The sequence below is a fragment of the Beta vulgaris genome, chromosome 5, assembly GCF_026745355.1.
Source record: "Beta vulgaris subsp. vulgaris cultivar EL10 chromosome 5, EL10.2, whole genome shotgun sequence".
NCBI classification, from domain to species: Eukaryota; Viridiplantae; Streptophyta; class Magnoliopsida; order Caryophyllales; family Amaranthaceae; genus Beta; species Beta vulgaris.
The window spans coordinates 13,083,707-13,098,742 of NC_079206.1; the positions used below are offsets into that span (position 1 = coordinate 13,083,707).

General features: G+C 38.6%; 1 protein-coding gene across 18 annotated transcripts in view; it reads left to right on the plus strand.

The window, feature by feature from the left end:
* Positions 1-390: 390 nt before the first annotated feature.
* The window catches only part of LOC104892853 (serine/threonine-protein kinase TOR), a 28,740-nt gene continuing 14,094 nt past the window's right edge, over positions 391-15,036 (plus strand). For 17 of the 18 annotated variants that reach the window (XM_057395016.1, XM_057395007.1, XM_057395001.1 and 14 more), the window contains exons 1-21: positions 391-608; positions 707-919; positions 1,381-1,700; positions 1,820-1,899; positions 2,733-2,804; positions 3,926-4,078; positions 4,157-4,309; positions 6,235-6,306; positions 6,394-6,528; positions 6,619-6,680; positions 6,764-6,861; positions 8,115-8,224; positions 8,388-8,561; positions 8,653-8,718; positions 9,755-9,823; positions 9,901-10,011; positions 11,594-11,734; positions 11,973-12,101; positions 12,188-12,353; positions 12,444-12,658; positions 13,945-14,028. In XM_057395016.1, coding sequence (XP_057250999.1) covers positions 1,843-1,899; positions 2,733-2,804; positions 3,926-4,078; positions 4,157-4,309; positions 6,235-6,306; positions 6,394-6,528; positions 6,619-6,680; positions 6,764-6,861; positions 8,115-8,224; positions 8,388-8,561; positions 8,653-8,718; positions 9,755-9,823; positions 9,901-10,011; positions 11,594-11,734; positions 11,973-12,101; positions 12,188-12,353; positions 12,444-12,658; positions 13,945-14,028 — 2,067 coding nt within the window. In that variant the 5' untranslated portion in view covers positions 391-608; positions 707-919; positions 1,381-1,700; positions 1,820-1,842. The remainder of the gene's footprint in view (positions 609-706; positions 920-1,380; positions 1,701-1,819; positions 1,900-2,732; positions 2,805-3,925; positions 4,079-4,156; positions 4,310-6,234; positions 6,307-6,393; positions 6,529-6,618; positions 6,681-6,763; positions 6,862-8,114; positions 8,225-8,387; positions 8,562-8,652; positions 8,719-9,754; positions 9,824-9,900; positions 10,012-11,593; positions 11,735-11,972; positions 12,102-12,187; positions 12,354-12,443; positions 12,659-13,944; positions 14,029-15,036) is intronic. The other variant, XM_057395017.1, reaches the window with a different exon arrangement.

Genomic DNA, 15,036 nt, shown 5'->3' on the forward strand with positions numbered 1-15,036 from the left:
ACTCACTCCATTCCAAAATATAGTTCCCATTTTCATTTTGGGTGTCCCAAAATATAGTTCTCATTTTCATATTTAGTTCCACATTTTTCCGTAATTTGTCTAGAAAATCATGTCATGTCATTTATTTGCTTCTTGAATTTTGTTTTTTCCTTTGTTTATTCAACCAAAATGTTACAATTAATGCTCTTTCACCAATTATTCTTCATTCTGTCTCCTAAAATCATCTTTTCCCATACAATATTTATCTAAATAAACAAAATTTGTTTACTATCCCTCTTATATTTTACTTGCATAAATTACCGTGACAGAAGAGAAATGAGAATTATATTTTGGGAGTATTTTTTTAGTGACCGTTTACCTCCAACGGCTAGTTTTCTAGCAGTGCCGAAATTACACTGTATCCCTCTCTTCCTCACGCGTTGCTCTCTTTCTCTCTCCTCTGGGCTCTCTGTCATTCATAACGTTATTTTTCCCTCTCCCTCATACTTTTTCCTCTCCGAAATCAACAATGGACACTGAAGGTTTGTCGATAATCTGTGCCGGGATCGGTTCTTTTGATAAAGATGAAGAGGGTAATATTGATTACATCAAGGAAGAATTTTGCTTAGGTAAAAATATGCTTTACGAAAAACCCTAATTTGTTTGTGGGAGCTGATTTTTGTCATTCATTGATTTAATTGTTTGCTGTATTTCGTTTATTTGTTAGATAATTTGAAGGATTTGTTGAGGTATTTGCACCGTGATGATCCGTCGACTAGGGATGGGGATCTGTTTATATTCCCTTTTTTTCTGATTACGGCTGGAGTGCCACTCGCCGGACACTGCTGACTGCCGCCTGCGGAGGCCGGTCGCCACTAGCCCAGGACGGCAGAACGCCAGTCGCAAAGAAGCCCAGAACGGCAGAACCTTACTGGTTGAGGTATTTTTTTTAAATTTCTGTTAATTTATAAGACTTCTCAATTTTTTTTAATGGAATTTGGAGATATGATTAGAACTATGTTAGATGTGAACTGATGAATGGAATTTTGATGTGAATTGATATTTTGAATTGAAATAAGAAATTATGAAAATGAAATTTCAATATTGTGCAATTGTGAAATATGGAAATTGAGATTACTTGAATTGAAATTAGAGATTAGAAATTGTGAAATTGAAATAGAGGTTGTGAATTGAAATTAGTTGAATTTGGAATTAGAGGTGTTGTGAAATGTAATTTGAATCAAGGGACTTTGGAATTAATAACTAATAATATGTTTACTTTATACTAGATTTGGAAGATGAAAAAAAAAAGTTTACAATCTTTTTGGAAGAGAGGTGGAGGAAAATCACAAAAGTCTTTTAACTCAAGTATTGGCATTGTATTTTGATTTGAATTTTTAGTCGTAAATTCACTCTGGTAATTCCGTATCCCATCCCGTAATTCCTGGATACGCCACTGCTCCAAAGTTGCTGTAACCAATGGGATTTCCTCCGAGAAGGATCATGATGATTATGATTATGATGATCTCCATAGGGTTAAGTTGCTTCATGATGATAATGATCATGATGATGATGGTAATTATTATGAAGCAACTTAATCCCATGGAGGGGAAGAAGGTGGCGACAAGGAAGGGTGGCATACTGGCATGATGATGATGTCCATGGGCTTAAGTTGCTTCATAATCATTACCTTCAATGGATCATTGGAGGTTTCTTAAATGGTAAGGCTGAAACATGCTTAAATTTCCAGAAGAAGCATTATTAGTTTATATTATTTACTGCTGTTTAAGATTTTTTAGTTGTGTGATGGTAATTTAACAAACTATATTTGTGTGCCTAGAATTATCACGCGGAAAGCTGCGGATGGTAGAAATATACCTTTGGTTACATTTTTACCTCTACACCCGAGTGTATAATATCGTATGATTTTTCCCGCTGTTTTTTTTTTCCGAATTTTTCCAACTGCATGTATATTGTTTTAAGTTGGATATAATAATTTTTTTTGGGTTGTAAAGATAATTGAAGGTTGTTTCTTCCATAGTTTTGTAATAATTTTGTTGATGGTTTATACATGGAACAATACTAGGATAGAAACGAGGAAAGAAGATTGTAAATTGTGGGGAAAGAAATTACTATACATATAAAATTAATTTTATAATACTTTGAAGTGGTCAGAGAGCAGGGTAGGTGCCTTAACTGAACTCGATAACGTCCATAGCTACTACTTCTTACTTGGGTATCTACACCCTCCTATACATTAAAGTATATTGCTGACTCTAAAGTTGTCACTGTTTTTGCTCTCCACGCATCAACTCATTCAATTTGTTGATGTTCTCTAGGCATATACATCCTCTGTTTTTCTTTAGATGCAACATTTGCCTTTTAGTGAGTGCGTTTAAAATAATCAAATGTTGCAACTGAAGAAAAACAGAGGTAGTATTTGTATCGAAGGCTAGAGAACACAAAGCTACTCAGAATCTGAGCCTTCTTTGTTATTTATATAGCCAGATATTGCTGTTGTACTTTTGCCATTGTACTATTTTTAGCATGTCATTATTGCTCACTCTGCTATTGACTAATTTACTATTGATTTGTTTATTCTCAAATTGGTTGAAACTCTTTTACTTGTATCATTGAGGAAGGTCTCTTCACTGAATCTACGTGTTGAATCTATGCCGGGCCTTTTTTTTTTGTTGCAATGCAAATTTCTGATAATGTCCTTTTATGATTTTTTTGTCACCTGGTCTTTGTAGGCAGAATTTATGGAACATGATGAGAAACCTCTTCCTATTGATATACGTCTTCTTGGAGCTCTTGCAGAGAAGGTATGTCTTCATCTCTTGCAGATTTATGACAATTAGAGATGGTAGGTCTGCTAACTTGCGTCACTTGAATACGAACATCAGAAATAGTTTACTTGAATACGAACTGCATCACCCTGAATAGATCTGAATATGAGCTGGGCCAATAGCAATATTATCAGTCCCTTTGTGCTTGTTTGTGGGGCTGAGCAAAATAACTAAAAAATGCATATTGAGCTGAAAACTTTATTTTGAAAGCACTAAAAATGTGCCTGTTCTGATTTTGTGCTGGTAGATTTGCCCAAAACTAATCAAAATTGGTGTGGCTGAGCGGATAGGGTCGATGTTAATGGCCTTGTGCCTATAGTTAGGTTATTGCCCAAGGCAGGGTAATGGGAGATCAGATGTACGCTATCTTACCCCTTTGTTAATGGAGTGGCTACTTATCCATAATAGAATTGTCTCCTACTCCCTTCATTTCGATTTATAATGCATGCTGACCACTTTAATGCCTATTAAGAAGTTACTTTAGTTAAAATTGCATTGATATGTAAACTGTCATTGATATGTGGTTGGATTATTGCTTGAGGTCCTTTACTTGTTGATGTTTGGAGATGCCTAAGAGAGAGAAATGGGTTGGGTTTTCTTATCAAAATTATTTTGTTATAATTGTTTTAGTTTGAAAATACCAAATACTTGGCACCACTGGCTATTCCTTTAGGTTTAATGACCAAACTTGTGATTGTTTTGATTGGAAAGTATTTGTCAAATGGCATACTTTTGTCTTATGATTTGGTTGATTAATTTCAATTTTCCTGTGGAATTGTATATCTGCGGCATGTCTATTTTATGCACGATGTTTTGGAAAGATTCTGGGATAGTGGAGTGTCAAAAGCACCAGCTCTGACTCAAAATACATATTTCAGAAGCACAAGATGACAATGAACACAAATATATATTTAGAAAATTTGTGTTGTCGTGTTGTCTGGTATGCTGGTCAGTTCTGACTCAGAATACATGCCAATAGCTAAATTGAGTTTTGTTCGAAAAGGGACAAAAAGCTAAAAATAAGCACAAAAAAGACCTAGCGGTGTATAATAGAAACTATGTCAAGAGCCTCTTAATGTAAGTTTCAACTTATTTAGGTTAATGATGGACGTTTATGTACTGCTGGGGAGACTTCCCAACGCAGCACCAAGGATGATTGGGCAGAATGGATGAGACATTTCAGTATTGAACTGCTTAAAGAATCTCCTTCTCCAGCTTTGCAAACTTGTGCTAGGCTTGCACAGTTGCAGGTGTTACTCCTAGCTGCTTTACTTCATATTTTTTATGATTATAATTGTTATTATTATATTAATCACAGGCATCTGCAGCCTTTTGTAGGGAGAGAACTATTTGCTGCTGGTTTCGTCAGTTGTTGGGCTCAACTTAATGAGACAAGTCAGAGGCAGTTGGTTCGACAACTAGAGACAGCTTTTTCTTCACCAAATATACCTCCTGAGATTCTGGCAACTCTTCTGAATCTGGTATATTTCCATGCTCTCTTTCCTTTTCTTGTTTCCTGCGCGAGGCTTTGTAATGCCTTCTATTTCGTCTTTCAATATGACATTCTTGTGATGTTTAATGCATTTTAACATTTCATCACTCATTGTCATTATTTGTGTTCATCATGCTCCATCGACTCCAATATTTATTGTCTTCTTTCTCTTTCTTCCCGTCCATTTCCTTTCCAACCTTCCTTCTCTACTATGAAAGACACATGATTGTTAAATTAGAATTAGATCCATTTCCATAGCTGTCAGACTTGGCCAAAAGTTGCAGAAAAGAAGCTTGGCAGCCAAGTCTGACTCTCTCTGACCATGGAGGAACCAAATCTTGGTCAATAATATCTCATCTTCCAATGAAGCATAGGTGACCTAAACTCTCTCTGCCTTCCCACCCCCTCCTTGCGTTGTGGATTGGGGGTGGTGCCGGGGCTTGAAAACTAGAGGCACTCGAGAGAGGAAGCAATGTCAAATAATTGAGAGCTGACTACACTCACAGCTATTAGAGGTTTGAATGCTATTTAATCACACCTATTCTGACATATAAGTCCATGCAAATCGAGCCTCACTTTTTTAGGATTTGTTGCCCTAGGATGCTGTACTCCATTGTTACGTTTAGTTACAACTTTATGTTTTCTGAATAATATCTTACTCTTGCAATGTTTTGTGGCTGACTCGCTGAAATTACTTTGCCGTCTCCCATTTTCAATATTTTTGTATTTTTTTATTTTTATAAGGTCAAGAGAAGGAGACCCTTGACATCCCTTTATGCACTGTGATATGGGATAACACCGCCGTATACATATTACGTGCATGTTATGTAAAGTTCTGGTTACTCCTAATCTTCTGTGAACTCAGGTTAAGATCGTGCTTAGTTATTATTTTTCTAGTTCATTAATACAATCCTTCATCTAAAATCTAATTTAATCGATTCCCACTTTCCTTAACATGTGTGAGAAGCCAACACGAACAAATACTTTGATGGTGGCTTGGTGCGGGACTAAAATTCATTTTATAATATTTTGAAGTGGTCAAAGAGCAGGGTAGGTGCCTTAATTGTGATATGGGATAACACCGCCGTATACATATTACGTGCATGTCATGTAAAGTTCTGGTTTACTCCTAATCTTCTGTGAACTCAGGTTAAGATCGTCCTTAGTTATTATTTTTCTAGTTCATTAATACAACCCCTCCTCTAAAATCTAATTTAATTGATTCCCACTTTCCTTAACATGTGTGAGAAGCCAACACGAACAAATATTTTGATGGTGGCTTGGTGAGGGACTAAAATTCATTTTATAATATTTTGAAGTGGTCAGAGAGCAGGGTAGGTGCCTTAACTGAATTCGATAACGTCCGTAGCTACTACCTCTTACTTGGGTATCTACACCCTCCTATACATTAAAGTATATTGCTGACTCTAAAGTTGTCACTGTTTTTGCTCTCCACGCATCAACTCATTCAATTTGTTGATGTTCTCTAGGCATATACATCCTCTGTTTTTCTTTAGATGCAACATTTGCCTTTTTAGTGAGTGCGTTAAAATAATCAAATGTTGCAACTGAAGAAAAACAGAGGTAGTATTTGTATCGAAGGCTAGAGAACACAAAGCTACTCAGAATCGGAGCCTTCTTTGTTATTTATATAGCCAGATATTGCTGTTGTACTTTTGCCATTGTATTATTTTTTAGCATGTCATTATTGCTTACTCTGCTATTGACTAATTTACTATTGATTTGTTTACTCTCAAATTGGTTGAAACTCTTCTACTTGTATCATTGAGGAAGGTGACCTTCATCTGAATCTGCATTTTGAATCTATGCCGGGCCTTTTTTTTTTTTTTGTTGTTGCAATGCAATCTTCTTATAATGTCCTTTTATGATGTTTTAGTCATCTGGTCTTTGTAGGCAGAATTTATGGAACATGATGAGAAACCTCTTCCTATTGATATACGTCTTCTTGGAGCTCTTGCAGAGAAGGTACGTCTTCATCTCTTGCAGATTTATGACAATTAGAGATGGATGTTCTGCTAACCTGCGTCACTTCTTTTAATAAACTGATATCAGTGTAGAGCATTCGCCAAGGCTTTACATTACAAGGAAACGGAGTTTGAAGGTCCACGTTCTAGAAACATGGATGCTAATCCGGTTGCTGTCGTGGAAGCACTCATACATATTAACAATCAGTTGCATCAGCATGAGGTTGTCAAGATCCTCAGATAAATTGGTTTTCCTGTTTCAACCGTCTGTATTTGTTTGTCAAGAACTTGTACATTATTGTTTTATGTGTAGGCTGCTGTAGGAATTTTGACCTATGCGCAACAGCATCTAGATGTTCAATTAAAGGAATCATGGTACGTCTTAAGTGATCTTAAAATGGATTCTGCAAATGGCAGTGTCCTTGTCATGATTCCGCTTTTTGCATTTGTTGATTTAGGTATGAAAAGCTACAACGTTGGGATGATGCTTTGAAGGCATACACAGCAAAAGTAGCTCAAGCAACAAATCCCCATGCTTTACAGGAAGCTACATTAGGTATGGATCTGATTACCCCTAATCAGTATCTGCAATTGTTGTTATGTTTCTCAGGGGTTTATTTTCTCTTCTGGGTGACCCTAGTGAGTATCTGCAGTGATGTTAAGGTTCTGAGGGATTTATTTTCTCTTAGTACCTTAGACAGATTAGGAATCTCCCTTGAGAGAAGGTTCTCCTAATTCTCTTTCTTTGTTTCCACTTTCCAATCATTAGCTTGGTTTCTTTTCAGGCTCATCAACTTTTTATTTTGGTACTCTAGATTCGTGATATATTGTCACTCTGGGTTACTGCTTTCTCCTATTCTGACATTGCCTTCTCTTTTCATATTTTTTTCCCCTTTTTTCTTCTATGGATTGTATAGCAGTGGTGGGTTAATTTAGGATGACTATCACTAGGTTTACTCATGTGTCAGTAACAGACTAATTACTGGTGTCGCTAATATGTAGCAAACGTTTTTCTGCTAGTTAAGTTTTTCTGACCACACCTTTGAGAGGCATATTTTTTAAAATTATCTATCAGTTGCTGCTCAGTGTCAGGTAGGTAATAGATCAACCCAATATGCATGCAGTCTTACCCAAACTAGTATGGCTATATAACCAGCTTGTTTCCCTTAAGTTTTTATTGTTTCTGTTATTCTCCATATGGTCTTTTGCTTTGTGGGTTGTGTAATTTACTCTCTTATGGGTTGTAAATCTATCAGTTGCTGCTCAGTGTCAGGTAGGTAATAGATCCAAGCACCAATATGCATGCAGTCTTACCCCAAACTAGTATAGCTATATAACCAGCTTGTTTCCCTTAAGTTTTTATTGTTTCTGTTATTCTCCATAAGGTCTTTTGCTTTGCGGGTTGTGTAATTTACTCTCTTATTCTGCTGGGTTGTAAATTGTAATCTTATGTGCATTTCTCTTGTTATCTTGGAGAGTGCTATGAAAAGCTTGAATAGCTGAGGGGATAGAAAGGCCTGATTTTTGTTCTAAGCTCAAGATGTGTTCATGAGGGGTTTTTTGGGTCTTAAAATATTTTTTTGGCCGTCTTTTATCCTCTTAGATAGCAAATAAGAAGGTCTTCATAGTCTGCATATGAAGGTATTTTGAGTTGTGGCAGGAAGGTCACATTTTTAGCTCTCCTTGGAGTTCTATTGCCGATATTTATTGGCATAAGTATATCAAAATTGAGTTGGTTGCTTGATACAACACAAAATACCTCCTGTATCAATAATGCTTAGAGAAGTTTAACTCTTTCGAATTTTGTAGGGCGAATGAGATGCCTTGCGGCACTAGCCCGTTGGGAGGAGCTCAACAATCTGTGCAAGGAGTATTGGACACCAGCTGAGCAAGCAGCTAGATGGGAAATTGCACCAATGGTTTGCTTCATTAGTTCTTTTTTTGGAATTTTATTTAGATCAACAATTTACCTTGTTTTCCCATGGAAATTCTTTCATATCTGATAACGTATTACAAAAAGCTGTTTCTTAATGCTGCTTTGGTGCAAAACGTTTGCTCCTGTTTTCTGCTGATTAATTTTAGGCTGCTAGTGCTGCATGGAACATGGGTGAGTGGGATCAAATGGCAGAATATGTTAAAAGCCTCGATGATGGTGATGCAACTAAATTTCGCGTTTTGGGAAATTCTTCCGCTACTGGTGATGGAAACAGTAGTGGTACATTTTTCCAGGCTGTGGTGTTTGTTCGGCGTGGAAAGGTGGTCTTAACTTTTTCACGTGCTTTCTGGTTTCGACTGCAAATAATTTGTATAATGCTCATGTAATTCAAATGTTCATTTTTTTTTACAGTATGATGAGGCCCGTGAATACGTCGAGAGAGCAAGAAAGTGTTTGGCTACAGAACTGGCAGCTCTGGTAATGTTTTATTTAGGAGTTGCTTTCCTTATTCCACGCCTAACGAAACAAAATAAGTTCATGATTTAACTACCTAAAGATGATTTAGACAGAATTATTTTGTTTTAATGTTAGTGATGTCACATCCATCTTACGTTGGTACTTGGCTGATTGTCTTATGAATGCGACTTCTTCGTGTGTGGTTGATTTAGCACTTTGTTCTAACTTAGGTTTCTAGGATTATGCAGTTCTGTATGCAAGGAAGAGTTTTTTGTACTTTGAAAGTGTTCTTTAGAGTTGCATTCATTGAGTCTTTCTTGTCTAGGATCCTTTTTTAGAGTTCTCACTTTTTAGCCTTTATTATGATAGTAAGGATGGAAGTTCTTTTTGGTTTTTCTTTGGTTGAAAATTGAGAGTCTTTCTTGGAATGAGATATTTTTGATACCTATGTATAATCGATAGGGTGCTAACATTTCAGTTTGTGGTGTTTAAGGAAATTATTTCAGTAGCACCGCATAAAAACATTCCTCCTAGAGTAGCTGTTAATACGAATAACAGAAAATCTGTTAGAGCCATTTCTGTACATTCAATGTACTCTACGGATAGAGGAATACATAGAGTTGAACATAGTAAAATAAGAAATTGAAAGATTTCGTTGAAATTGTTCGTTCGGAAATTTCCCGAAAAGCTAATTTTACGTTCTTCTTACTCAGTAGCTCCTTTGGGGACCTTCTCTTTTATGCTGATGTGTGGCTCTATTACCTCTCTTATGAGTATGATTTACTCTATGGCAATGATTAATTGTAGATACAACAGTCAAAGGAATGACCGAGCATTTTTGCTATATTATTATTGTTGTGTTATACTTTTATCATGTTGCAAGTTAACATTTGCTGTCTTTGGTTCATTTAATGGTATGAAAATCATATCCAGATTTCCTTCATAACAATCGCAATTCATATGCAGCAATGTTGATGTGCGCTATGGTTTAAATGAAAATTATCTTGCTTATTTTTCTTAAGTGTATTCTTAGTAGAACCTTAATTTGTTTTCATAGGTTCTGGAAAGTTATGAGCGTGCATACAGTAATATGGTTCGTGTTCAACAATTGTCTGAACTAGAGGAGGTTGAGGCTATGAGCAACCTCTTCAAGTCCTTGAAGAGTAATTTATTAATTCTAACACCCAAATTCCCATTGGGCAGGTAATTGATTATTGTACTTTACCAGTTGCTAATCCAGTGGCTGAAGGACGCCGTGCACTTATTCGGAATATGTGGACTCAACACATACATGGAGTGAAGTGTAATATTGAGGTTTCTCTATTGTTTGTTCAGTCTATCACAACCATTATAGTAATATCTGTGTGTGTGTGTTCTGTGCGCGCGCGCGTGTGTGTGTGTTCCGTGCGCGCTCGCGCGCGTGTCGCGCGCGGTGCGTGCGTCAACTCCTCATGATCCTGCTGAATGACACACACCATCGAGCAATGGCCCACCCTATTCATGGGATGTGTTTATGACGTGCGCGGAATTTGATTGTTTCATTATAAAATTAGCTCAAAAGATACCCTTAAGAGATGGCCCACTATAATGTTATGCTTTTACATGTAATTAAGTTCGACGAGAAGGATGAAATGGCATTGAGGGGGGGGGGGGGGGAGGGTGTTAGCTGTCTGACCAACCTTGTGAATACTTTCGAGGTGCTTGGCTAGGAGGATATTGGATTAGCTCAAATTGAAGGCTTATCGTAGCAAATCAAATGACTTTCCTTTCTGCCAAAATTATGCGTTATGCCATGTATTAAGATTTCACTTTCAAATATTAGCTATTCCCTTCGTCCCAAAATAAACTGCCATGCTACTATATGTGTATTACAAAAAAACTTCTCTATCCCTTTCAAGTAAACACATGTTTAATATTTTTTTCCTTTTCTCATCATCCACTTTCAAATAGTTTATTTGCATTATCACTATTGTTAAAGTTCTGTGCCAAAAATCAATCATGTAGCTCTTTTTGGGACAGAGATTACAGGTGAATGACTTACTACCTTAGTTAGTCAAACTAAACTCTTATGATCAGCTTCAGGTGGCAACTCTTCCTTACAGCGCCAGTGGGCGACATGTTCATGATTAATAAGTATGGTCTAAGCCTCTAAGGACAAAATCAAACCTAAAGCGAAATAATTATGAATAAAGAAACATAAGTAAAAAAAAATGCTGTTTTCGAGTGCATAAAGAAGAAATAAGGTAATTTCAACCCTAAAAACAATAGTATGTTTATATTAAGAGGATATTGATACCAACTTTTTGGGAAGTACCTGATATTACTTTTTTTTTGTTATAAACAACCACCTTATAAGAAGTTCTCACTGGAGTAGAACTTTGTTGACTGATTTTGTTTTCCATTAGTCAGCCACTACTCAAATGCAAACGTACCATGAGGTAGATGTTTGAAAGAACAGTAAAGAAAGTTGGTAATAAATAGGTAATTCCCCATAGGATTTCCATCTAAATGTAATACATCATTCTGTGCATTAATAAAAACTAGTTTTTGTGTGTGTTTTTACCTAAAGTCTTACCGTGTGATAGATAAGGCTAAGACAAAAGGAATCATCGCGTGCTCAAACTAGAGGATAAATAATGGCTGTTCATTAGCCTTTTTCCAGATTTTTTTTGGAGTAACAGTTCAAGGGTGTATAGCTCCTCTAATGATGAAAATTAGATTATCTTGTTGGTGTTGTACACTTGTACTGAACTCTCTGCTGGCTTTGCTCCTCCGTAATTATAATCACAGTTGGAGTTTGGTTGCTTAGAGCATGGTTATCTTTCTTTTGTGTTCGCTGGATTGAATTAACTCACTTCTAGTTTCTATCTTGACTTGTCTACACTTGAATCTGTAGGTTTGGCAAGCTTTATTAGTAGTGAGAGCGCTTGTCCTGCCTCCAGCAGAAGACACCGAAACATGGTTGAAATTTTCTTCTCTCTGCCGCAAAAGTGGGCAGATTAGTCAAGCCAAATCTACATTGATTAAACTTCTGCAGGTAATGGTGCATTTATTTAATATCCTATAAATTTTATAGATGCGCATATATTTTATAGGTAAACTAGTCAGTGGCCCCGGCTACGCCCTAGATGGTTGTGTTCCCTAAATTTGGTGGAATTTTTTTTATCTTCTGAAAAGAAGTTATTTTATTGATATCAATTATCATTCATCAAATCATTGTAACTTGATCACTTTATGATAATATTAATAATTTATGGTGGCTTTCAATTGTCTAGTACGACCCTGAAACATCTCCACGAAACGTACATTACCGTGGGCCCCCTCAGGTAATGCTTGCGTACTTGAAATATATATGGTCACTTGGGGAGGATCTCAAGCGGAGGGATGCATTTGCAAGGTTGCAGGTAAGGCTGAATCTCGTTATAATCCATTGTGACTTGAAAAAAAAAAAACAAGTGGCTGTAAAGCGATACACTGTTAATTTGAACAGGATTTGGCTATCGAGCTTTCTAGTGTGTCAAATATTCTGCCGACCTCTCAAACAGCATTGACAAATTCTTTAACTCCATCCACGCCTCTTGTTGCCCGGGTATATCTGAAACTTGGCACCTGGCAACGTGAACTTACTCCAATACTAGATGACGAGTCTATCAAAGGTATTTGATTTATTGGATATTGTGTTGATAAATGGTGGAATGTAGAATGCTTAATAAAGCCTTGTAATGATATTTTTATCCTTTTTGTAGAGATAATTGGTGCATTAAGAAATGCTACGCAGTGTGCACTTAAGTGGGGCAAGGCTTGGCACTCTTGGGCTCTATTTAATACTGCCGTGATGTCACATTATACTCTTAGAGGTTATGCAAGTACTGCAAGACAGTTAGTGGTTGCAGCTGTTATTGGATACTTCCATTCTATAGCATGTGCCGCCAATTCTAAGGGTGTCGATGACAGTTTGCAGGTAAACACTAGTGCCACAAGTTGAATCATGTTACACTGGAAATTAGGTTCTTCTTAGAGCATTGCTTTTTTTGCTTTTTTCAAGTATTGACATGGTGGCTTTCACTCATCTGAAATACACAAATAGTTGGGTAGTTTTTTTCTTCTAGTCTTAAACAACAAAATCCTTATGTTAAGAATTTTTGGTTCCAAGGAGGTAACAGACCATGTAGCCTTCTCGCTGCAACGAGTGCTAGCTACTTCAAAATGAATGGGAAGAGCAGGAAGTTTGATTACTTCTTCATTAAATTTTTTTTGTGATGGACTAAGCTGAGTTTGGTTAATTCGACTTACTTGGATGCTAGATTTCTTCAATCCAATGCCAATGAACATGATGTTATATTTACACCTCAATAGCATGACTAATTAGAGTAACATGTAATCTACCATTTCTGGAACGCTGCAATTGAATTTTTTGTTCCATGGCTACCATGGATGAGGTTATAAATTAATCAAAAGATCAAGTATAATCATGAAATTGATGTAAGTTTCATGGAATTAAATGAAATTTGGTAATATAGCACTTGTGAGAAACTTATGTGACACCGCAACCACAATTCTTATCTTGTGTAGAGGAGACAAGCACGCAACAGTCCTTTCAGGCAACTATATGTTAACTTCTGTTTAAGAAAAGAACAGATTGATATTGTATTGTTGGACGAGACTAGAGATGGGGTTAACGTTAAATTAGAGAGATGGAAGCATAAGTTAGAATCTGCAAGGGTTAGGCCAAGTCAGAGCAAAACCTAGTACATGAGTGCTCTTTAGAGGGAGTCAAGCGATGATGTTGTAACATTGCAAGGTACTGAGTTACCCATAAGTGAGTGCTATAACCTTTAAGTACCTTGAGTCAACTTTGAATGGGATTATTGACCATGACATGGCGCATCGGGTGTTTTGTACCTTGGGTCAATCCTATTACGTATGTCAAACATTTGTTGAACACTTTGATATCGAGAAACATTATTCTGGTTATCTAGAATCCCAAGTTATTTGAGCTGAATGATGATTCTATCTGCTTTCTTCCTTTTAACTCATTCTTTTTAGTGGGACTTTTATTTGCCATATAGTTGTAATTTAGGTTGAACTTCTTCTGATTAATTATCATTTTTATTATTATTATTACTTGTGGACCTCTGTGTATGGCATGACATTTCACTTCCCATTATCCAAGATATAATTTGTCCTTGCTTGAAATTGTGTGGATGTTTATATGTTGAGATATGAGCATCTTCCTTTACCCTTCAGGACATTCTCCGTCTTCTTACTTTGTGGTTCAATCATGGGTCAACTCCTGAAGTTCAAATGGCTCTTCAAAAGGGATTTCAACTTGTTAGTATAGATACATGGCTGGTTGTTTTACCTCAAATCATTGCACGGATGCACTCTAACAATCATGCTGTTAGAGAACTCATGCAGTCACTTTTGGTGCGGATTGGACAAAGCCATCCTCAAGATTGGGGAGTGGAGTAGGGAGGGGGAGGGGGGAGGGGGAGTGGAGGGGGAGGCGGAGGGAGTGGAGGGAGGGGGAGTGGGAGTGGAGGAGGGAGGGGAGGAAGGAGTGGAGGGAGGGGGAGTGGAGGAGGGAGGGAGGAGATGAGGGAGGGGAGAGGAGGAGTGGATGGATAGGGAGGGGGAGTGGAGGAGGGAGGGGAGGAGATGAGGGAGGGAGAGGAGGAGTGGATGGATAGGGAGGGGGAGTGGAGGAGGGACGGGGAGTGTATGGAGGGGGAGTGGGGGAGAGGAGGGAAGGGAGTGGGGGAAGGAGGAGGGGGTGGGAGTGGGGGGAGAGGATGGAGGAGAGGGGAGGAGGGAAGGAGGGAAGGGAGTGGGAGAGGGGGAGTGGAGGGGGAGGAGAGAGGGGGGGGAGTGGGGGAGGGGAGTGGAGTGGGGAGGGAGGGGGAGTGGGGGGAGTGGGGAGGGGAGTGGAGTGGGGGAGGGAGTGGAGTGGGGGGGAGTGGAGGAAGGGGTAGGAGAGGAGGGAGTGGAGGAGGGGAGGGGAGTGGGATGGGAGTGGAGTGGGGAGGACGGGATGGGTGGGAGAGGAGAGGAGGGAGTGGAGAGGGGAGGAGTGGGTGGAGAGGGAGGGAGTGGGGTGGAGGAGGGAGTGGATAGGGGAGGAGTGGAGAAGGGGAGGGAGAAGGGGAGGGGAGGAGGGAAGGGGAGTGGGGGGAGAGGGGAGGGGGAGGAGGGGAGTGGGGGGAGAGGAGGGAGTGGGAGGGGAAAGGGAGTGGGAGGGGAGTGGAGGGGCGGGGAAGGAGGAGGGGAGTGGGGGGAGTGGAGTGGGGAGGGGGAGGGAGGGGGGGATGGGGAGGGGGAGGGAGGGGAGAGGAGGGGGAG